We start from the raw sequence: 23,291 nt of genomic DNA, 5'->3' as shown, positions 1-23,291 counted from the left end.
CCTAAAGGGGGCCTACAGGAGAGCTGGGGAAGGACTTTTTACTAGGGCATGTAGTGACAGGACGAGGGGGAATGGCTATAAACTGGAAGAGGGCAGGTTTAGATTGAACATTAGGAAGAAGTTTTTCACTGTAAGGCTGGTAAGGCACTGGAACAGGTTGCCCAGAGAGGTTCTTGAGGCCCCATCCCTGGAGATGTTCAAGTCCAGGCTGGACGTGGCCTTGGGCAACCTGGTCTAGTGGGAGGTGTCCCTGCCCATGACAGGGGGGGTGGAACTCGATGATCTTCAAGGTCCTTTCCAACCTAAACCGTTCTATGATTCTGTGTTCTCAAAACAAAATTATTACATCCTGATGATGAAAACAAACGTGATGCAGCTTTTCAAAAGTGTCTTGAATGTTCCAAAAATCTACTTTATCATAGATATCTAAGATGGTCGGTCATGCTGAACTCTTTAAAGTGTGTTATCTGAAAAATGTCATTGTATATTAAATTACATATTTGCATACAATGTATGTGGTTAAATTACATATTAGAAACAAAGATCCTTAACAAGAATTATTTCTGTCAGATACAACTGCATTTTAAATGTTTAGGTGTAAGTCCAAGCATAGCTGCAGTTTGGTAATAGACTGGGATCATCTGGGATCTTGTAGCAAGTTTGTGGTGTAAGGAGGTTAATTGCATCCACCTGCCAAAGATGTTTTTACTGTGTGTTATTTTAACAGTTCTGCCTATGTGTTTTAAAGGTGTAAATTGCCCCTAAGGAAGGGGAGGCTAATGCTGTGTCTCTGATGGCTTATGGAGCTGGCTGAGTGTAAAAAGAACACTCTGAACCATTTAAAATTATGTTGCAGCCTCTGGAGACAGCTTGAACATCCTGGCTGCCTGGAAAGGCTTTTGTCTCCCTGTGGTTGAGTTCTACTGTTGTTACTCCTGAGCAAAAAAAATACAGTCTGCTATTTGGACTGATTTTGTGTAACTGGAGCAGAGATGCATCTCTGTCATTCCTACAGAGTTGCTTCTTGTCATGTGAACAAATGAAAAATTTATACTGCTACTTTTGAACATATTTTTAAATACCTTTTAAAGGGGAAAGAAATCCTACAAAACCAGTCTACTGCCATCATCACAAATCATTTCCTATACAGTGAAATAGTTGGAAAACTGGCCCTTGGCACTGTTAGTCAAGTGTGGCTTTCAAACTCCCTTCATCTTTGTGCTCTTCAGAACAGCATAGTCTGTGTTTAAAAGGTCTGCAAATGGACAAACCAGTTTGTTGATTCTTTTTCTATTGCTTCTATCACTTCATAATCAGCTTGTATTTCTCCATCCGTCCAACTTATATGAAACAGTTCTTAAAGAAATAGCGTCTGCTCATGCTGAATGGGGAAGAACGTATAGAGTGTCTCTTACAGTATCACTGTAAGTAGAAGCTTTTTCTGAAGTTAGGGTAGAAGAGTCTGACGGAAGGAAAAAAAAAGTGCTTCTGGTGGAAAGAACTAACCTTTGGAGTATTTGTTTATTTGTAGCTGTTACAGAATTTGGTGCAATTTTGTTGGTCATAGGATAATTTCAGTGTTCCACAAATGACTTTCTCTCACTTCTTTTCCCTCTGTAAGGATTTTCAAGACCACTTTCTATCATTGCTGTAGTTGGGGAAAATGTTTGAGAAAAATCTATACTGAGATCAATAGCCAGACACTTTTTTTTTTTTTTCTGTTTTGTAGGTAGTGACAATACAATTGTGTCTGCAAGGAGAATGTACACAGTGAATCTTCCTCCAGAGGGTTACATTGCAGTTACTCCAGATGCTATTAGTATTACAGTTTCTGAAAACTCAGACAGTAGTGCTGACTCAACAGGTAAGTGTGTGTGGTTTCTACTATGATTAATTTTTCTCAAAAGAAACTTCTTAGCAACTCTTATCAAGTAGATCCAAATTGCCACAGTTAAGTATTTAAACTGTTGCTGCCAGTGGGTGTCACTGTTTTGCAACATAAGCAAAATAAAGATGTACATCCCTATGGGTTCATTTCCATTTTTAGAGCTTGAAGACCATATTCAACATTTGGTTACAGCCATACAGTGTCACTGATCTTGAAGTTACATAAAACGTAATTGAAGATAAAGACTTTGGCTCCTCCCACTGAAGTGCCACATGTATATTTATATTATGCCTGCTTACAGTCATATTATTTTGAAGAGTCAATGTTAGATAAAGCTGTTTTCAGAACATCGGGAGTAAGATTTATTAAGAATTGGGAAGAAAAAAAAACAAAACAAAACAAAAACCTTTCAAAGTTACCTCTCCCAATCAGAACAGACGCTCACCTACCTGATTGGAATTGAATGGGGGGAGATACCAATCCTTCAGTGTTGAGAGGCTTTCTGATGAGAAACTGTGACCAGATAACTGTAGAACCAATATTCAGTGCTGTCAAAGGATACAAGAGAAGGAGCACAGGATCTGTAAAGAAGTGGGCTCTAAGTTAACCTCAGTTAAAAACATGGTTTTCTGGATGACATTGCCAGAATTAAATTGACTTTCTGTCTTAGAAAGAAATCCTAAGCTTAGATAAGACAAATTAATTTCGTTTGTTTCAAGTGCTATGTTCCTGTGGAGGTGTGTTTGTCCAAAACTCTGTATCATTGTCATTTGCTGCTAAGCAAACATACCTCCACAGGAACATAGAGAGATACAACCTGCAGATACAGAAAGGCAAAATGCTCCTTGCCTTTGAAAACAGTACCCACAAGAGTGAATTTTCAGCTTGGAAATTGGGTCTGCTCTCTGTTCTGAGATCAATTCAGAATACAAATACAAGTAAAACTATCAAAGTAGCCCAAGTGACTGGAGCAAAGTACAGCGTAACTGGTGGCGCATCAAGAATGTTCTTTCTTGGTGGGAAGTGGTTAAAGACATTTTTCAGATGGGGGAAGAAATAACTTTATCAGAGTTAACATAGCAGTAGATCTTGATACTGTTGGGATTATGGACAGGATGGTGTTCTAATGTACAGCTTCCAGGTGTTGCTTTTCTCTTTATGTTAGATAGCATTCACATTCAGCATCCAGAGCCTGTTCCTAGACCGTGCTTAAATTTCAGTTACATAGCTGTCTTTGGATAGTTCATTGTCTTTCTGTTTCACAACATGTCAGTTTCAAGGTGTTTCTTCTGATATTGAAGCACCCTTTCTCTCCCGCCATACCATATAATCTCTGTTCATTCTTTGATGTTATCCCCTTTCAGATATTGGAGGGATACTCCCCTTCTTTATTTTGCTAATAAGACTAAACGAATTCTTCAATGCTTTGTAGGTAAATAGACCTATAACATTCACTTTTGTAGAGGGACTGAAGTGACTTTTATATGAAACATTAGAATGCAGACCTCTGAACACTACTGCAAATGAGATATATCCGTATTAAGGTATCAGCCCAGAACTTTTTTGGCAAATTTACTCAGCTTCTGTTAAAATCTATGAATAAATCAATACATGGTGCATATTAGATGTTGATATACTGCATAGCAGTAAAGTAGAATAGAATTTAGGGTTGTGTTATAGTGTCCCTTTTTAGGGTCATAGAAATATTTGTCTGGTTTTACAATAGATAGATTATTGAACAATGGCTTTACTTGCTCATTTTTTAGATTTAATCTTTTCCTCTACTATTTCAAAACAAATGTACTCAACCATGATAGCAAAAAGTAGTGTTCTGGTGTTGCTTAGTGACAGTATTGGCTGTCGGATGGTGATCTCTTTTAGTTGAGCCCAATCTCAGTGGCTCCAATGAGAGCCTTTGACACTGAAGAAAAAAGAGGGAGCTTGCATGTCTGTATGTATCAAGATTCTATTATATATATAATCTGTTCTGTTTAGAAGTGCCTCAGGTAGTCCCAAAGAACCAGCTCCATAAGGTGGAAATGCAGATCGAGTGTTTGCATTGTTTTACTTCTAACACTATCTATATGATATATTCTGAAGGGCAACAGACTGTCTTCTGCTGCATTTCCTAAAAAATGGAGCATGTTGTATATATGCCGCCTTGGTAGCCTTTTCTAGCCTTTGGACCTAGAAGTAAAGGAAATAAGTTCTGTGGAAATTCAAACAGAAACCTGACTCAGAACATAATTTTGTTGTTTATCAAACATGTCTCATGAAAATAATCTGACCGTACCTGGGGATTAAAATTTTTCAGTTTTAACTTAGTTATATATCAATGTGATTTTCTATGTCTTTTCAATAAATTAAGTAAACCAAATCCACGTCTATCTGCATTAATATAACAAGATTGTCAAGGGGAATAGATATGCCATGGCTGATATTTCAAATTAATCTGTGGAAGAATTAAATATTCAGTCACTAAAATATGAATTTAAGACATCGGCTGTTTTTGAGACGTTATTTCTAAGTTGAAGTTAATTACAATTATAAATTAAAATAATTTCTTGTCAGCTCTAAAATGTCTTTGGATTTGTCCATTATTATTCTTCTTTAAACTGGTAGTTACATTATGGTTGATAATGTCAGCATGACGTGAGTCTTGTCCAGACTAGCTTCTGAACAAGAAAAAAAAAAGCAAAGCAAGTCTGTGAATATTTCAGTATGTCTTTCTCCATCTGTCTCTGTATGTTGTTTTTAGCGCTTCAAATAATTTTTCAAATACTCTTCTCTGTTGTGTCAAATAAATGCGACCAGTTATGCCCTTAACGTTGCACAGTCACCTTGTGATGCATGCATAAATGATCAATGACATTGGGATTTAAAGTTTTCTGAAGTGTCTTGGCTTCCTTGTGTAATTCTCTTATACGTTTGCCAGAGGAGGGGGGAACAAGCTGCTCTTTCAGCTTTGTTTTCTTCATGTAAGCAGGTGATTCATGAACCTGTAGGAATGAGAAAAAAAAAAAATCTAACTGCCTTGTCTTTCAAGAAAATAATGAAAATTCAATTAATCCAACATTCTTAGAATAATAAATTAGACTTAGTTGTCTAATTTTTAAAAACTCCCTTGACTGTTTTGGAGGAATTGAGTCACTGTGATGGTGTGATCATATCAGCCTTCTGTTGACTGAGTTGAGTAACAGGAATTAGACAGTCAAGGGAGGAAATAGTGCAGAGGATTTCTTTTGGTTTTTACATGATTTTCATATTGACTTTGGTCCATTGTAATGCATTGTTAACTTTCCTTTAGCAAAAGACTTCATACTCTTCGCAAGGGTATTAAAATCTGTAATGTTCAAGCTACAGTTATCCATCAGCAGCTGGTGAGGGAGCCAACTAGGGAAGGTGCCCTGCTGGACCTGCTGTTTGTAAACAGGGAGGGTCTTGTGGGGGATGTGACAGTTGGGGGCTATTTTGGGAACAATGATCATGAAATGATAGAGTTTTCTATTCTGGAAGAAGCAAGGAGGGGGTTCGGCAGAACGGCTACCTGGGACTTCCAGAAGGCAGACTTCGGGCTTTTCAGGAGCCTGATTGTCAAAGGCCCCTGGGAAGCAGTTCCCCAGGGCAAAGGAGCCCAGGAAGCCTGGATGTTTTTCAAGAAGGAAGTCTTAGAGGCACAGGAGCAGGCTGTCACCGTGTGCCGAAAGAGAAGCCGTCGGGGAAAAAGACCAGCCTGGCTGAACAGGGAGCTAGGGTTGCAACTTAGGGAGAAAAAGAGGATTTACGGCCTTTGGAGGAAGGGCAGGCCACTCAAGAGGACTATAAGGAGGTAGTGAGGCTATATAGGGAAAAAATCAGGAGGACCAAAGCCCAGCTAGAGCTAAACCTGGCTTCTGTTGTCAAGGACAACAAAAAAAAGTTTCTATAAATATACTAGCAATAAAAAGAGGACTAAGGATAATCTCTGTCCTCTAGTAGACAGGGCCAGTAACATAGTGACCAAGGATGAGGAAAAGGCTGAGGTACTTAATGCAGTCTTTGCCTCAGTCTTCAGTAGTAGGACCAGTTGTTCCCTGAGTACGCAGACCCCTGAGCTAGAAGACAGGGATGGGAGCGGAATGACACCCCTGTAATCCAAGGGGAAATGGTGAGGGACCTCCTTCAGCATCTGGAGATACACAAATCTATGGGACCAGATGGGATCCACCCGAGGGTACTGAGGGAGCTGGCGGAAGTGCTCACCAGGCCACTTTGCATCATTATGAGTAGTCCTGACTAACCGAGGAGGTCCCAGCTGACTGGAAGTTGGCAAATGTGACACCCATCCACAAGAAGGGCCAGAAGGAGGATCCAGGGAACTACAGGCCGGTCAGTCTGACCTCAGTGCCTGGGAAGATCAGGGAACAGATCATCCTCAGTGCCATTACATGGCACATGCAGGAGAACAGGGTGATCAGGCCCAGTCAGCATGGGTTTACAAAAGGCAGGTCATGCCTGACCAACCTGATCTTCTACGATAAGGTGACCCACTTAGTGAATGAGGGAAAAGCTGTGGATGTTATCTGCCTGGATTTTAGCAAAGCTTTTGACACCATTTCCCACAGCATTCTCCTGGAGAAACTGGCTGCTCATGGCCTCGACAGGTGTACTCTTCGCTGGGTGAAAGGGGGTTGAATGCACCCTCAGTAAGTTCACAGATGACACTAAGCTAGGTGGGCATGTTGATCTGCTTGAGGGTAGGATGGCTCTGCAGAGGGATCTGGACAGGCTGGACTGATGGGCCGAGGCCAATGGTATGAGGTTCAACGAGGCCAAGTGCCGGGTCCTGCACTTGGGTCACAACAACCCCATGCAGCACTACAGGCTTGGGGAAGAGTGGCTCCAAAGCTGCCTGGTGGAAAAGGACCTGGGGCTGTTGGTGGACAGCCAGCTGAATATGAGCCGGCAGTGTGACCTGGTGACCAAGAAGGCCAACAGCATCCTAGCCTGTATCAGGAATAGTGTGGTGAGCAGGACTAGGGAAGTGATCATCCCCCTGAACTCGGCACTGATGAGGCCCCATCTCGAATACTGTGTTCAGTTTTGGGCCCCTCACTACAAGAGAGACATTGAGGTGTTGGAGTATGTCCAGAGAAGGGCGATGAAGCTGGTGAAGGGTCTAGAGCATGTGTCTTATGAGGAGCATCTAAGGAAACTGGAGTTGTTTAGCCTGGAGAAAAGGAGGCTGAGGGGAGACCTTATCACCCTCTACAACTACCTGAAAGAAGGTTGTAGAGAGGTGGGGGCTGACCTAATCTCCCTAGTGACAAGTGATAGGATGAGAGGAAATGGATTCAAGTTATGTCAGGGGAAGTTTAGATTGGATGGTGGGAAAAAATTTTTCACTGAAAGGGTTATCAAACATTGGAATAGGCTGCCCAGGGAGGAGGGGGATTTGCCATCCCTGGAGGTGTTTAAAAAAAAAGGGTAGATGTGGTACTTCGGGACATGGTTTAGAGGTGGTTATGTCAGGGGGGGTTGATGGGTGGACTTGATGATCTTAAAGGTCGCTTCCAACCTCAGCAATTCTATGATTCTATCAAATTCTGGTCGTAAACTCAATATCCTCAAAAGGATATAGAGCTCTTAAATCAGAGATCAAAATTAATTTATTTTTATTATGTATTTATTGAGAAGTATTTCTTCAGGACTAGTGACTTGAGAGATACATCATCATGTTTAAAAGGATGTTCTATATGAAAGGAGAATCCAGGAAACTTTAGTTATGTGTTCCTTCACTTACTAGGAAGTGGTAGCTTAGTTTTGATTTCTTTTGGTTTTAGTTTCATAAGATGAAGTTAAATTGTGAAGTTCTTGCTTCTTATTTAAGATAGGTGAAATGACATAAAATACTGTATCTTGCATTAAAATATGAATGCTAAAAATGTAACTTTATTTCTTCTAAAAGATAAATGGCTTGATTTTATTTCTACAGCAATGTGTCTTCTCGGATATGCTAATTTAAGCTATGATAATAGAATATAACATGTAAAATTTTTTAATTGTGCACAAAAAAAAATATTGTGCTGGATTATAATTTCTCCCTGAAGTGCTTTAATATTAAATCCATATTTCTGTGTAGAGTCCCAAGTGGTATTTGGTGTTTCTTAGACTCATGGCAGAGCAAATTCCTGACCCAGAGACTGTGGAAGATACAAAGACTGCACATAGGAGTTCAGGAGTATGCAGTAATTGAAGCCACCTGGAAGAATAGATAAAGAGAATTCAAAGAAAAGTGTTCTTAGGGGATTTTTTTTATTTTTACTTTCATAACCGATTTTTTTTTTCTTGTCAAAGATCACTCATTTTTCCTTCGTATTTTTGAACCGCAGTATTCATCAGGTAATATCCTGTTGTTACTATCTTGATAACAAACTACCCAGTTTTGGTCAAACCCTTTATACAGACAAAAGGAGCAAGACCTAACTGGGCGTTATCCTACCTTCTAATGGGTATGTTATGATACAGAGTTTTAGCTAGGAGGAAGAGTCCAGTCTGGATGCTCCGTTCCCATGCTGAGAAGAAGTCAAGTTAGAGAAATAGAAGCAAGCAACTTATTTTTTTCTACCTTTTCACAGCTGGCAAGTCTGAAATAATGTGGAAGGTGGTACTTCTGTGGGACACTTCCTCACCTAGTTAAATTTGCTTCTTGGCCTGAGGCAGTGCAGTTGTACATGATAGATGTGGACACATTAGTTGTTAACGTGGTTGGCCTTTGGACTTTTGCTTTTTTTATTTGTTCCTGTCAGAAAGGGCAATACTGAAAAGAATTGCTAGTACTGCAGCAAAAGGTTCAAACCGAGGGACTGAATTTTGAGATCTCTCTCATTTACGCACGAGTAAATTAAGTTATTCAAATGAGATGCATCCCAGGAAATTATTAGCCATGTCAGTGAAGGATAGTGACACTGGGGAGGGGTCCTTAGCACACCTCCTAAAAACTAATGCATTTCTAGAGTTTGGTTCTGCTGGCAAAAATGTTTGGACTTGCTGATCAGCAAAAGATAAATTTGGTAAAGGCATAATCAGGTAGTCTCTTATCTGTCTCTAGTGTCTTGATTCACCTAAGGTAAAAGGGAGCCATTTTAGGAAAAGTTAATAATGCTTAAGCCTGTGTTTGTTGTTAAGGAGATGCTAGTATGAATCATGTGTTGACTACTTACGTTCTTGGCAGGTGGTCAGGAATGTGATACATTCCAGAACTTATACTCAGCACACCGAGGGAAAAATATGTTTTAAGCAGCTAAGGCCGGCAGCAAACCTTTTTCACTGGTAGGTAGCACCAGTTGTGAAACTTGGGCGTTATGAACCTTTTTGTAGCCTTCAAACCACAGGGATCATTAGACCATGTAATTTAATCTTCTGTACCTGTTAGAGAGGTCTTACCCCATATTGAGCCCAGCCGTTTGTCCTTAAAAAAAAAAAAAAAAAATTACCACGCACATTTCAGAGATGTCACAGAGGTTCCGCTACTCTCTGGTAATTTGTTCTAATAGTTAATTGGCCTCACTCTATTTACAAAAAAGAAGACAGTTTGAAAATTGCTTTTTTCTGCCTTCCTCCATTTGAGTAAAGCGCCTTTATTAAGCAGTATTTTCTTCCCACGAAGAAGCACAGTAATCAAGTCACCATCAATCTTTTTGATTAGATGAACAGATTCGCTTGTGTATTTACTTCAATTCTCAAGTCATTTTTGTAGCACTTTTATGTATCTCCCCTTTCACAGCATCCTTTTAAGAATATGAACTCCAGTACTGCATGTAGTGTTTGTGGTTTCAACAAGGCCATGAGTTGAAATAAAACAGGCTTTGTATTTCTACCTACTACTCTGGGGGTTTGTTATGTGTCAAAAAATTGCATCAACTTTTTTCTGCCACAGCAGTCCACCAAGAACTCCTGTTATTTGATACATTGATACGTTAGCCATTGCCAAAAGTCAGTCTCTTGTAAAATGTTTTCTGATAAGCAACTTCATTTGATCATGTTTAAAATTTGTGTGGTTTATGGTCTGGTTTTTTTTGGTTGGGTGGGTTTTTTGTTTGGTTTTTTTTGTTTGGTTGGGTTTTTTTTATGACTAGGTTACCAGGTAGTGCTAATGTGTAACTTCCCTGTTCTCATTTTATATCAACAGTAGTTTTAATGTTAATCACTGATGAAAAAGCCAAGTAGCTACAAGCTTCCTGCTAGTCCCTGCATAACTGGGCTTTTTTTAATTGACAGTTGGGTTTTTTTAAGTCTTCTCAAACCATGTCTCAAAATCTCGGTGCTATGAGTTCATGGGCTTGTATGTATTGCAAGAAAAGGGTATCCAAAGCTGTAAGTGTTTTTATTTTTCCCTATGTATTAATGTTGCACAAGTCCCATTGCTTTCCTGAATCTGGTGTCTGAGAGAAAGAGCTAAAACCCCTGTGAATCAGATTGTCTTGTAGTATGTTCTGTCAGCTGCTCCTAGCCTGACTGTCTTGAGTCTTTTGGCAACTTCTTGTGTTCTGAATATTAAAGCTTTTGACAGGATAAATTGAGGCAACTGAGACAATTTGTGGATGAGGATTATTAATTTGCAAACAAAAAGTAATCAAATTATTTCCATCCACTTTTATTCCATTAAAAAAAGTACCGAAAAGCAAACCTATAAAAGGATGCTTACAGATAGAAATCTGATGTAATTTAGGACTTGATTAAGTACACCCGGATAATGAAAGATGCTAAGTAAGCATCTCCAAATAATGAGATGCTAAAGTACAGCTCTTAACTTAGTCTTACACTCAGTGTTTTGCAACACAGATGCACCAAATCATATTTCAAATGGTAGTATGTGAATATGATTGATGTGCAGATGTCCAGATTTTTCTAACAACTTGCTGAAAAAAAGGGAGATTTCCTGTCCTGCATTCAGCTAATTCTAGAACTATTGCTGTAAGGTTTGTTTCTCTCTCTTTTCCTCAGACTTGTTAGCATGAGTCTTTGCTCTTCTGGAAAGGATAGTATGGACTCGCAGGTTGAAAACTTATTTGTAGAAGAGTTATTACTTCAAAAAGTGGTTTTCAATAATTCATCAAGGAAGAGGCAGTGACTGTATGTTGGTTCTGGCTCTTTTATATTTCTAGTGGTCAGGCTAAGTCTTTTCTAATTTCTGTTCATGAATTCCCCTAGTTAATTTTGGATGTTCTGGTTTTGATTGTCTGCCAGTTTGGATGTCACTGTTTATTGTTAAAACAGTATCTTTGTGCATGATAAAATCACAGGTGATAGCATTCTGTAATTTAGCTCTGTCCTTGCAGAAATTAACGTATGACTCCCAGTTTGTGAATGGCAGATTTTCCTAAGCTCCCAACAGCTTCAGGCATTCTTGTGTGTGTCATCCTCAGAAAGCAAGCTGTACCAACAATGACACCTCTGTTAAGGCTGTTAATATGAGCCTTTCCATAATGTTGCTGGTGTTTATAGATTAATCAATAACTTGGAAGGGGAGATGTCTGTGAGGTTAAGCAACTTTCTTCTCTGCAGCCTGTTTCTTCTTCAGCTTAAGTGTACTTGACATTTTTGGAACCAGTTACAGCAAAAGATGCCACAAACAAGTAGAGATGTTGGACAGCTATAGCTGAAGAATTCTGTACTTCAGATGTTTTCTCCTTGACTGTTGTTTCTGCAGACCTTGTATTTGTTGATTGATGCAATGACATTCCTAACAGATAAAATCACCACAGGTTTCTTCCTGAAATTGAATAAGATTAAATAAGCATTTTTATTTTCAGGGTTCAGATAAAGTATTTAATCACTTGTTATCTCAGGCTTAATTTAAAAAAAAAAAAAATCTAGATCCAGTAGGGCTTGTATTTACCCCGTCATTGTTGTCAGTTGAGTTACATCACTGGAATTAAACTGCAAGGTTAAAAAAGATCTAAATCAACTTCTCTGATTTAATATTGTTTTGAAAAAAATTTAAATCCTGTTCTATCTGAACTTTCTGTCACCTTTTTAAAGTGACACCTGATTTAAGAGTCATCCAGAATTCTAGTCGTGTGTTTAACTTTTATTGTATTGACTTCCAAGGAATTAAATGTATGCTTAAATGGAGATGAGATGCTTGCTGATGTACCATGCTGCAAAAGCATGCTGACCAGTGTGATCACTTCTTTTTGGAAATCTTTCTTCAGTGTACTACATGTGATACACATTATTAACATTTGAGGTTGGCATAGCTTGGGCAGTCACTTATAGAAAATATCTCCAGGCTACCGGTATCCCGTAGCAGTATTATAAGCAATCTCAGTGATCTGTCAAGCAGCCAGCTGGAGTCGAGTAATCACACAATGTGTTGATTTCACAACAAACAAGTCTGAACCTCCTGAATGTGAGTGCAAAATTCACCAAGAAATTCACTGCTGCCCATTGAAGCTTTTTGAACCCAAGATTGGGCTATCAATTTAAACTGCAAGTATGAATCACTAGTTTAGGTTTATATACAATGTAGAAACCAGTAATTTCTAACTACCACTGTCTGTAACTATTTACATCTTCTAAATGCCAATATATCCACAAGCATATGGGACTATTACAGAACTCATGCATCACGGTGTGGATTAGGAGTTGTTTAATGTCACTGAAGTCTTCAGTAGTTCTTATGTGACGGTTTCTAACATTAAGACATTGGTAGACACCCCATTTGAAAAAAAGAAAAAGCAAAGTCCACACACACACAAAAAGTCTGGAAAATGTCTTTGGAAGTGGAAAGGCAAAGAATGCTGCCCCAAATGTTTAGTCCAAATTTGTGTGTGGTGTTAGGAAAGGCTGTAAATACTGAAAATGTATTGAGGAAAAAGTAAAGATTATAGTAATGTGATACACTGGTAATGGTTTACTTTAGCCTTGGCTGCATGTTAATGGTTTATTAAAGATCTTTTTCTATAACTGTAAATAAATACATTTATAGATGCTATAAGTATTAGTTAACTTTCTGCATGCTTTTGAGAAAGCTTTGAATACTTGAATAACAAAAATATATCTTTGAAGTCAGATCTCATTCCTATGTGTTTCTGTAGTGCGCAAAGCAATGTACCCCTAATCATGGTTTATGCCTTTACATATTAACAAAGTAGAGAGAGCACTCGGTTGGAACCCAGAGGGCAAATGTTGGAGCAGAGTAAGAACTTGCCAACAAGTGCATTTTTAATGAGACATGTTTAGTCTGGCCATTGCCTTCACTTTATGTTGTGGGTCTTGTCCTTCATCTTTTCTTTGTTTCTTATTCCTCAATGATACAATCAGTGTCTCAAACTGGATGTCCTCTTGTTTACAGGTCTGTAAGTCTGAAAATAATTTCATTAAAGTAGGTTCCACCTGTCAGGTGGCAGTATGTGAAGCAGGAGGAGAGGAAATTAGGGCCTTTATCTCTGTGGCTTTTTTTTTTCTTGCATTTTGTTTTATTTTAAATTATAGTGATGACAAACATTTTGGTTGAGCATCCCATCCTCTGCTAGAGGAGCCTCCCAGAATGAAGAGGTACTGTGGCCATGTCTTTTCTCTTCTTTCCTGACTGCATTCCTTTAGCTTCCCATATCATTTTTCTATTCTTGCCCCCCACTCGCCGAGTCACTTCGCCCTTCTCAGCTGGAGCATGCTCCTCCTTTCTCCCTCCTTGCAGCTGTGTTGCAGGCTTCCCGTCGTCATAGTGATAGTATGCCACTGATCAGAAAGGAAAAGAAATAAGAGCACAGTACCAACCACCACCTTAGATCCCAGCAGAAGCCAGCGCTGTTATAATTGCTGCCTCGCTTGAGCAGACACCCAGCACTTTGGAAACCTGACACTGTTTCACTACTTTTGTCTTCTTACTTCATAACAAAAACATAATCAAGACCTAAGCTTTCATACTTCATTCATCATGGCACAGCAGGGTAAAGTCAATAGGGTGCTGGATTAAGGGGAAAGGCATGTCAGTAAGCTTACAGCTGGGTCTCTGGGTGCTGAAGCACTTCATTGTTCAGTATCTCAGTTCATCACTTGTAAAGGCAGGAGATTCGATTGTTTTGTAGATCTTGGAGAGGTTTCTGATCATAATTAATACACATGATATTTTTGTTTTGGCTATCAGTTTTATAGTTGGTCACATGTAAAAATATAACCTTCAACTGCTCTATTGCCTGTGGACCCCTTAGTATTGAACCAAAGCAACGTGTTGCTGTCCTACATGTCAAGACCCAAATATTCACCGACAGACAACACACTTGTGAATACTAAGCATGAGAATGTGACCCTGGCTCATCCTCTCACTGTTAGGGCTCATGTGGCTCTTTCTCTCTAACGAGACTTGTTTCAAGGCAGAATTTCTATCGCTATGTATTACCATGCTGTTTAAATGCTTTGGACACTGTAACAACAGAATAGAAAGCTCATTTCTAACATAAAGGGGCTTACAATCAGTATGGCTGAGTGAACAAGGGAAATGAAGACAGCAGGAAAAACAAAGCGTGAGTAGTATTAACCACGTCTTTTTTTTTTTCTTAAACAGTTTTATGTAAGTGTTTTGTATAACATACAGAAAACGCTGTTGTCTCATGTTGGAAGTCAGAATCAGGCCTACCCAATGATTTCATTTTATTGTTATTCTGTTATAGCAGCTATTTTAATTTATGGCAGTTTGTAGGCTTACATCCATATGTTGATACAGCTTCCAGTAGACTGTTTCCAGTCTCCGCTTGGGAAATTTCTTGATTTCATATCCTTTGCCTTTGGTTACTGCCCTCTGCAAAATTTACAGGTAGCAGTCTTTTAAAGTGCTGAACAATCCTCTGTACCACTGTAATCTGTGCCCAGGAAGCTTTGAAAATCATCCTTCATCCATCTCCCTTTCCCAGTACTTTTGTTAAATAATTTTGTTTGCTAGTTTCATGCTATCTTCCTTCCATTTTATCCCTGCAAGTGGAAATTGGTTCATAATTGGAGTATGCCCTGTTAGTAATCTGAACTCTATCAGAGCCTTCTGTATAGTAGACTAATGGAGAGAAATGAAGTCCCTTACTTCACTGTAGAATCATGATTGCTCAGTATTTACAGGATTTGTGTTGCACATGCCATATATCAGCCTCACTCACCCTCTCTTTCCAGCGATCTGTGGAGGGCTGAAAAAAATGGAAGTTACATTGATATAGCAAAAGACAGAAATGCCAGCGCACACAAATTTATTGCTTTAATCTAGCCAAAATGCACTACAGGCAATCTTAAGTGCATTCCAAGGATCACCAGTTGCTTTGAACAGCATGTTCTGGCTGACCGAGGATACTGCAGTTTTTCTTATTGCTACCAAAGTTGTGTATTCCTTTGGTGCATCAGTGTACCGTTATCTTCATTTCCTGGCTGCTTTGGCAGTATGCAACTGCACGAATAGGCACTAGGGCAAATATGAAGTGATTTGCTCTTTATCAGGAGAGACTGCAACAGCTGCATCTCTGGTTCACAGTACTAGATTATTTGTATCCAGCTGATGATGCTCCACTTCACAAACTCCTCTGCATAAAATTTGAGTGTTCTCAGAGTCTCAGATGGTATAACCAGCACAGCTGTACTGATGGGAATGAATCTGCTAGTTTATAGTAGCAGAGCACCTAGCTCTATATGGTTGTAGTGGGGAACATGACCTTCACTGACCTCTGGACTACTGCCAACACCTGACACTTTCCTCCTTTTCTTGATGCAGATGTTTTAAACAATCATCTTGAACCTTCAGTCTTGGCCTAGCTGGTCTAATGACAGGTGAAATTTTGTGTGAATTCGTACCTGTTCTGCCCACTTTTGTACTTTTCCACAGAATTGAGTTATCTTACTTTCTCAGGGCTATTTATTTCTGGGTGGGTTGATGATATTTGGCGAGAACTTCCATACAGCTCACCCTACAAACTTATCTCTCTGCATCTTGCTGCCGAGGCAGTAGGAGAGAACTCAGAACCAGTTTTACAGAACTATTTTTGCTTCGTTAGGCTGATGATCCCAATTTTTCACCAATCTAATTTAATGAGCATGAATGAAAGGTATCTTAAGCTGCTTTTTTACAAGGGATTATTTAAACATTCATAAATGTTAGGAACATTGAGGGAATGCGACATAAGCCTAATCCACTCATAAGTCCAACTTTAAGGTGTGCAGAACAGGATGAAAATGACATGTGACCTGAAGTCCCAGCTGCTAGAGACGGATTCTGCCAATTCAAATCTGTTCAGTACATTGGTCCCAGTGGGTGATGTGGTGGTGGGATTTTTGGAAACAGGACCACAACGTGCATGGAAAACTGAACTGGATATCAGCAACCTTGCACAGCTAGCCACAAAAAGCAATGTATTCTGTTGCTTTCCTTTTCACTGGCAAATAGCAATTGCATTGTCACAATGCCAGATATAATACTAGATAAAAATTTTGGTTTGGTAGCTTGAATAATAGACGAACTAGATGCAAAAATCTTAATAATGGAACTGTAACGGTTGCAACACTTTAAAGAGAACATTTAATAAAAAAGAAGCATCCTTAACATACAATGAGCTTAACTCCTTTCATGCTTCTGTCTTAGATACATCTTAGATACTTTCATCTGGATGGCTTGAGTTTGCAGCGTGTTCACAGAACTCTCCATTCTGTTTACATTTTTAGTATGCACTCAACTCCATTAGTATATCAGCATTTCTTGAGTATTTACAAATTAAAACAACCTTTCTTAATTTGGACAAATAAATAGCTCTATCTAATTTTTTGGTCATTGTCTTTCTATAGATGAGGAGTTAGAAGCTAATACTCTTTATTACATGTCTTATTTTTAATAGAATGCTTTGTTCTTCTGATTATAAAATGATGTGTAAGATAGAATTTCCAAAAATGACGAAGGCATGCAGCTCTTTAGTTGATAGGAAAATGACTTGCTGTGAAACTTTACGAAAAGTGACTGTCATTAAATATAGGGATTATATCTGTAGTTACTCAGCTAGTATTCTTGAGAAAGCAGCAAATAAAATGAAAACATCTCAAGTAGTTCGTAGTGCTCAAGTATAGCACCTATTCTTTTCCAGCCTTCATTCAGCATCCTAAAAAGCATTAGTTCTTTTATACTTAGCTAATTTAGCTTAGTTTTCCATTAACTTTGAAGTCCTTTATTTGTCTGTTTTCAATCTTAGGTATTCCCTTGCCTCTTTATGCTTCTGTCTATCATCTGTACTGATGCTGACACAGTAAGCCCAAACATCTTTGGGTGCTGTTTTAATAAACAATTAAGTATGCATCTTTATCAAGAGTCATTCCCCAGAGAGCTTGACTTTACTTAATGCTCAGATCAATGCACTTTTCATTTCACAAGCTATGTAAAATAGTAAAGACTGCTGTGGAAGCCCAAATGTATAAAGACATGAGTATAAATATGTGTATAAGAATGTGATTGAAATTGAGACAGTGTTGATAGATCAGTATAGAGAGGCAGCAAGTGCTGCCGGCTCCAGGGCTGGTCTGCAGGTCTATGGTACTTCATACCCTGAACTGCTGCAATAGAACAGATTTGTGCAAGGACCTGACTTTATTCCACCTCTTCACTGAAGCGTATCAGAATACCCTACTAAACTGCTTGTATAATTAGAAGAGTGAGGCATCTAGTGACATTATAACAAGTGATGATAATAAAGTCTAGCTAGGATCAGACTTACAGTTTGGAAAAACCTGACTCTTTTTATGTGACCACAGAAAGGGGAGTGGATATTATGGTAGCTTATAATTCTCAGTTAAATACCTTAGCTGAACTGTAGTGTTTTTACTGAAAAGAACATAGCGTCCATCCTTCCTGTTCTTCTGCCAGAGAAAAGAATTGATTGAGTTTTTGGGTTTTTTTGTTCAGTACTTCTTTATTTGGTATATAGGTGAAGACTGTAGAGGAGTGAAATGTTAATTTGTGCTTTTTACAGCTCCTTAAGAAATGGAAATACATAGACATAGGATAAACTGTAAGACACAAAGTAATAAAACTGATACTGCTCTTCCGCTTTCATCTCAGGATCCAGGCTTAATCTTGTCCTTTTTTGCCAGCTTTTCTCCTCCTGCAAAAATTGCCAGATTTTCTTGGCATCTCCTTGTAGCACTTGCCAACGGAAATCTCACATTTACCTCCATTACTAACTCACAGTCTCTTGAGCTTTTTGTGTTTATTTTGGTCTTTTTTTTTTCCCCACACACATTTTTTGATGCCCGTTTTGTTTTTTCTGCTCTTCAGTGATTCTTTAACTATGTTTGCCTATGATTGTTTTAAGGCATACAGGTGCCTGGTAAAGTAAGTACTCGTAGTTAGTTCTGAAATGCTGCTCAGCTGGACTTTGGTACCATAATCTTGAATATACTATCAATGGGTGGACTGTTTAATGCTAAGTATTATACAGCTTGGGTGGAGACTTTTTTCTCTGAAAGGGAAGAAGAATATATCAAAGAAGAATGAAAGATTATCAAATACAAGATGCAGTGTTTCCTTAATTCGTATGTATTACACACATGTATGTATCTGCATTTCTAATTTCAAGCAGATTGTAAGATATTTTAGTGATTGCAAGGAATTCAGATGTATGTTTAAGTAATATCATAAACTACATTTTCCCAAGAAAAAATTCCGTTACGGTATTTTCTTTGACATATACTTAGAAATTGTAATGGTATATAGCATCCACTAATAATCAGAAATATTTGCATTTGAAAATAAACATCACACTTTGTTTAGTGCAAAACCATATATATATATGCATAGAGAACTTCAGCAAAATATAGATGATGTAACAACTTTTACACATCTTCAGAAAAATATCTAAGTCAAAATACAATGCCTAAATTACTTGAATGCGTTCTGTAGTGATCATCTACAGTGCTTTTCCTTTTCCCTCCAACTCTGGCATTTTTGTTTTATTAAATACATTCTTGGTTAAATATGTGTATTAAAGTGAAATGCCTCTAGCAGTTATATTACAAGCTGTATAAACTTTCATTGTCTATTATGAATCCGTTAGTTCAAATGTATTTACAAGGTTTTTATACTTTCCTTTTTTATACCTTCTCTTTTAATGGCAGTAATTCCATACACTTAAATTTCCTTGCAGTGTAATGCTTATTTTAAAAGCCAAGTAAATGGAAAGCCTTGAATTATTTGAAGCTGTTTATAGTCTATTTTCTGGTGAACTTTGGCCAGCTTTTTGTGTCACTGTACTTGTTAGTACAGTGGAAATTCTCTCTACCTGCTACAGTGTAAGACAACGGCAGGAGCAAATCTTGTGCGAAGTCCTGGTTAGCGAGTATCTCCTTCAGAGGACAAGTGAGTAGTCAAATTTGGGCTGCAGTCTCCCTTGATGTTGGTCAGCCAGAGAAGCAGCCAACACCACAGGGCCAGGCACCTGCTCTCTCCATCCAGATGGCTGCCATTCCCAGTCCTGCTTTCACAGAGGTGGGTGCGCTGGCCCTGATCCCCAGAGAACCTAAAGCCATTGCTGCAGTATGGTGGTCATGTCACTTGCTGCAAAATTTTTGTGAACTCTTTAGTATTCCAGAATTAAAAAAGTCCTGTGAACACAGGAACTGACTCCCAACAATTCTTTGAGAAGACAGAAACCTGTACTGTGGGGCCTCCTGTCCAACTTGACTAAAGATAGTTCTTATGAAGAGGAGAGGAGTGGGACTTAACAACCATTGCTTCTGGTGTTTTCAAGCTCAGCATTCCAGTGAAACTTTAAAAAACTTGGTTTTGATAACAAGATGTGTAGGTAGTTTGTAACCTTACTGCAGATTTCTTGGACTTTATTTTTGGTTTAAATAAATTAATTTTGTTGATTTCTGTCCTGCTTTCTCTTTGCTGTTCATCAGTGTATAAGAAAACGATCCACTTTCTCACAGTTCATTTTGCATCTCTGTTAGTTATCCTTTGGAAAGAATTGAAACAGAACTGAGCTGTGCATAAACTCCTGTATCTTTAGGACCGGTATAAAACATAGTACATTGGTTTTGTTTTGTTTTGTTTGGTTGGTTGTATTTTGGTTTGCTGTTTTTTTTAAAAGCACTTTTTCTTAAAGTAAACAGCTATCCAGGAGTATTTATACAAAGAGATAAAACCTTACTTTAAGATAGCAATTTTGTTCTCCTGCATACCCACAGAAAATATTCAAGTTGATACATACGCAATAATTTTTCATGTGCTTCATGAGCAGTGTGTGATACAGCCATGAGAGGAATGGTAGTATAGTGTAAAAGCACTCAGTTTGTACAGATAGGAACAGCAACAGTCATCTAAGATATATAATTATTACAGAAGCACACAGATCTTTTAAAATTTATGATACCTACTTAGCCAGCCTGCATTGTCTAATCAGCTGTAAAAATGTGTGTCTTCTCAAGGTGAAGAAGAAAAAGCCAAATGAAGCTATAGTCTTTGAGTCCAGCAAAACATTTGCATTTGCAGCGAGACTTTTTTTTTTTCACCAGACTTGCATTTGTTAATTAATTAAAGTTAAGGAAACTGTTACTGTTTAAACAAATTGAAAAATTGTTCTCAGATCTATGTTCCATGCATCTAAATCCAGCATCTTCACTTTATGCAATTGGCTTAATAATACAGGGGACAGTGGTGTAACTGGAGCCTACAAGCAGGCTTCCTTTTGTTCTATACAAGTTAAATGAAGAAACAGTTTTTACATTTTCTTGTTTAAACAAAATTCTGTATGGGACGTGTTATCGGCCTCTGAATATAAAAATATAATATTCCTTTAGTCAGAAAACGTTCTGTGGTGTAGTAGCTATCTTGGGAAAAATCAGATCTGACTTGGCTGTCCTAAGTATTGGTGGAAGCAATTTCTGTAGCTTAAGCTGAGGAAGCCCAAACACCCCGTTGACAACAAGCATAAGTCAGATGAGAGAGACCAGAAGTAAAGTCTTTGTGAGGGGGAAAAAAAGTTAGATCATTTAATTAGCTTCCAGCTTTTGAAAAGGTTTATAATAAAGCACAGCAGAAAATCCCATGCAGAGGATATACTATATCAAGTAATGTGATTTTGTAACCTTGTCACTACTCTGAAAGAGCAGTGTGACTGACTTCAAGCTGAGTATCTTACTGAAGTTGTGCTAAAGGTTTGACAAAGTTCTGAGTATTAATTCTGTGTTATTAGTTACTACTAAAAGGTCAGGAAGAGCAAAACAAAGCCCGAAGGGACTGAAGGAAAGGTAAAATACACTGTGCCATGCTGTCCAGCTCCATCGGGGTTAAACCATCAGTCAGTTATACCTCTGCTTCCTTTTTTTCAGATTGGAGGTAGTGAGTTTAAAATTAAGACAGAGGAAAGGCGTTTTTCTTTGAAGCTTTGTCCTAAGTCCAAAAAGTCTTCAAAACTAATTGCTTAGTCAATGGCTTGTTTACTTACGTTATCCACTAACAGCTCGAGATGCTTACAACAAATCATAGTCTGACCCCAAGCTATATTTAGTGACATAGGGGTACAATAGCCTCTTAGGTCAGAGCTGCCAAATGACCTATGTCATGATTTCTTTGCCCAAATCTGTTGTCTAGATTGTGGAAAGGGCAAAGGAAACATCATTAAGCCCTAGAGAGGGACTTATTAGACTTGCATTTATTCTTCCTCTCCTCTCGCAGATTTTTTATCTGCTGCTCGGTACTCCATTTAGCGAGAACATTCTGCCTAAAAGTCAGCATATAAGTAGTAGTTAGATGCTTGTGGCAGGATAAGTTATGTCTGGGAGAACCTTTTTATTCCTTCCCTAACGCAATGGCATTTTATCCCAACGAGGGGATTGCCTTACTCCCAATGGGATTAGTAGTAGCACACAGCAGCCAGTTCACGAAAGCGTGTAAGAGAGTTGGTTAGTAATGAGCATCTAAGTACATGTGTAGATATATCAAAGGGAAAGAAAAATTATGCATATCCATAGTGTATTGTGTGTAGTCTGTGACTTATAGCTATTGATACCTGAAGTTCTATGAAGTGGAAAAGAAAAATTAAACTTTTAGTTTGTAGACATGTCAGGCACTGCACCAAGTAAAGAAAAAAAGCAATAGTATCATCACTAATCTGGATTGGGGGTGCAGCATGTGATGAAAAAAACTGCGCCCCTCTACTCTGCCCTCATGAGGCCACATCTGGAGTACTGTGTCCAGTTCTGGGCTCCCCAATTCAAGAAAGACAAGGAACTACTGGAGAAAGTCCAGCGGAGTGCTACAAAGATGATCAGGGGACTGGAGCACCTCTCTTATGAGGAAAGGCTGAGAGACCTGGGTCTGTTTAGCCTGGAGAAGACTGAGAGGGGATCTCATCAATGCTTATAAATATCTAAAGGGTGGGTGTCAAGAGGATGGGGCCAGACTCTTTTCAGTGGTGCCCAGCGACAGGACAAGAGCCAATGGGCACACACTGGAACACAGGGAATTCCGTCTGAACACGAGGAAAAACTTCTTTACTTGGAGGGTGACAGAGCACTGGCACAGGCTGCCCAGAGAGGTTGTGGAGTCTCCTTCTCTGGAGATACTCAAAATCTCCCTGGATGTGTTCCTGTGCAACCTGCTCTAAATGACCCTGCTTTGTCAGGGGGGTTGGACTAGATGATCTCTGAAGGTCCCTTCCAACCCCTGCCATTCTGTGATTGTTGGCTCACATCCAGCTTTTCATCCACCAACACCCCCAAGTCCTTCTTGGCAGGGCTGATCTCAATCCCTTCGCTCCCCAGCCTGTATTGATACCAGGGGTTGCCCCAACCCATGTGCAGGACCCTGCGCTTGGCCCTCTTGAACCTCATGAGGTTCACATGGGTCCATTTCTTGAGCTTGTCCAGGTCCCTCTGGATGACATCCCATCCCTTAGGCATGTCAAGAACACCACTCAGCTTGATGTCATCCAGAAACTTACTGAGGGTGCACTTGATGCCACTGTCTGTGTCATTGATTGATCAGTACTGGTCCCAATATGGACCCCTCAGGGACACCACTTGTCACCAATCTCCATCTGGACATTGAGCCGTTGACCACTATGCCGTGGATGCAACCATCCAACCAATTTCTCATCCATCAAAAAACTCACCCTCCAAATCCGTACATCTCCAATTTAGAGAGCAGGATGTTGTGGGGGACCATGTCAAAAGCTGTACGGAAGTCTAGATAGGCAACATCTGTAGCTCTTCCCTTGTCCACTGATGTAGTCATTCCATCATAGAAGGTCATAGGTTGGTCAGGCAGGACTTGCCATTGGTGAAGCCATGCTGGCTGTCTCAAATCACCTTCCTGTCCTCCATGTGTCTTAGTAGGGGTCAGTACTGGGCCCAGTCTTGTTCAACATATTCATCGATGATCTGGATGAAGGGATAGAGT

General features: G+C 39.1%; 1 protein-coding gene across 1 annotated transcript in view; it reads left to right on the top strand.

The window, feature by feature from the left end:
- The window catches only part of ERICH1 (glutamate-rich 1), a gene marked incomplete at its 5' end in the record, with an annotated part of 79,138 nt that overhangs the window by 38,358 nt on the left and 17,489 nt on the right, over nucleotides 1-23,291 (top strand). The window contains one exon of the mRNA XM_009891531.1: nucleotides 1,730-1,864. Coding sequence (XP_009889833.1) covers nucleotides 1,730-1,864 — 135 coding nt within the window. The remainder of the gene's footprint in view (nucleotides 1-1,729; nucleotides 1,865-23,291) is intronic.

The sequence above is a fragment of the Charadrius vociferus genome, unplaced genomic scaffold (assembly GCF_000708025.1).
Source record: "Charadrius vociferus isolate BGI_N301 unplaced genomic scaffold, ASM70802v2 scaffold799, whole genome shotgun sequence".
Classification (NCBI taxonomy): domain Eukaryota; kingdom Metazoa; phylum Chordata; class Aves; order Charadriiformes; family Charadriidae; genus Charadrius; species Charadrius vociferus.
The sequence above is the reverse complement of the archived record's forward strand: the minus strand, read 5'-3'. Positions and strand labels throughout refer to the sequence as shown.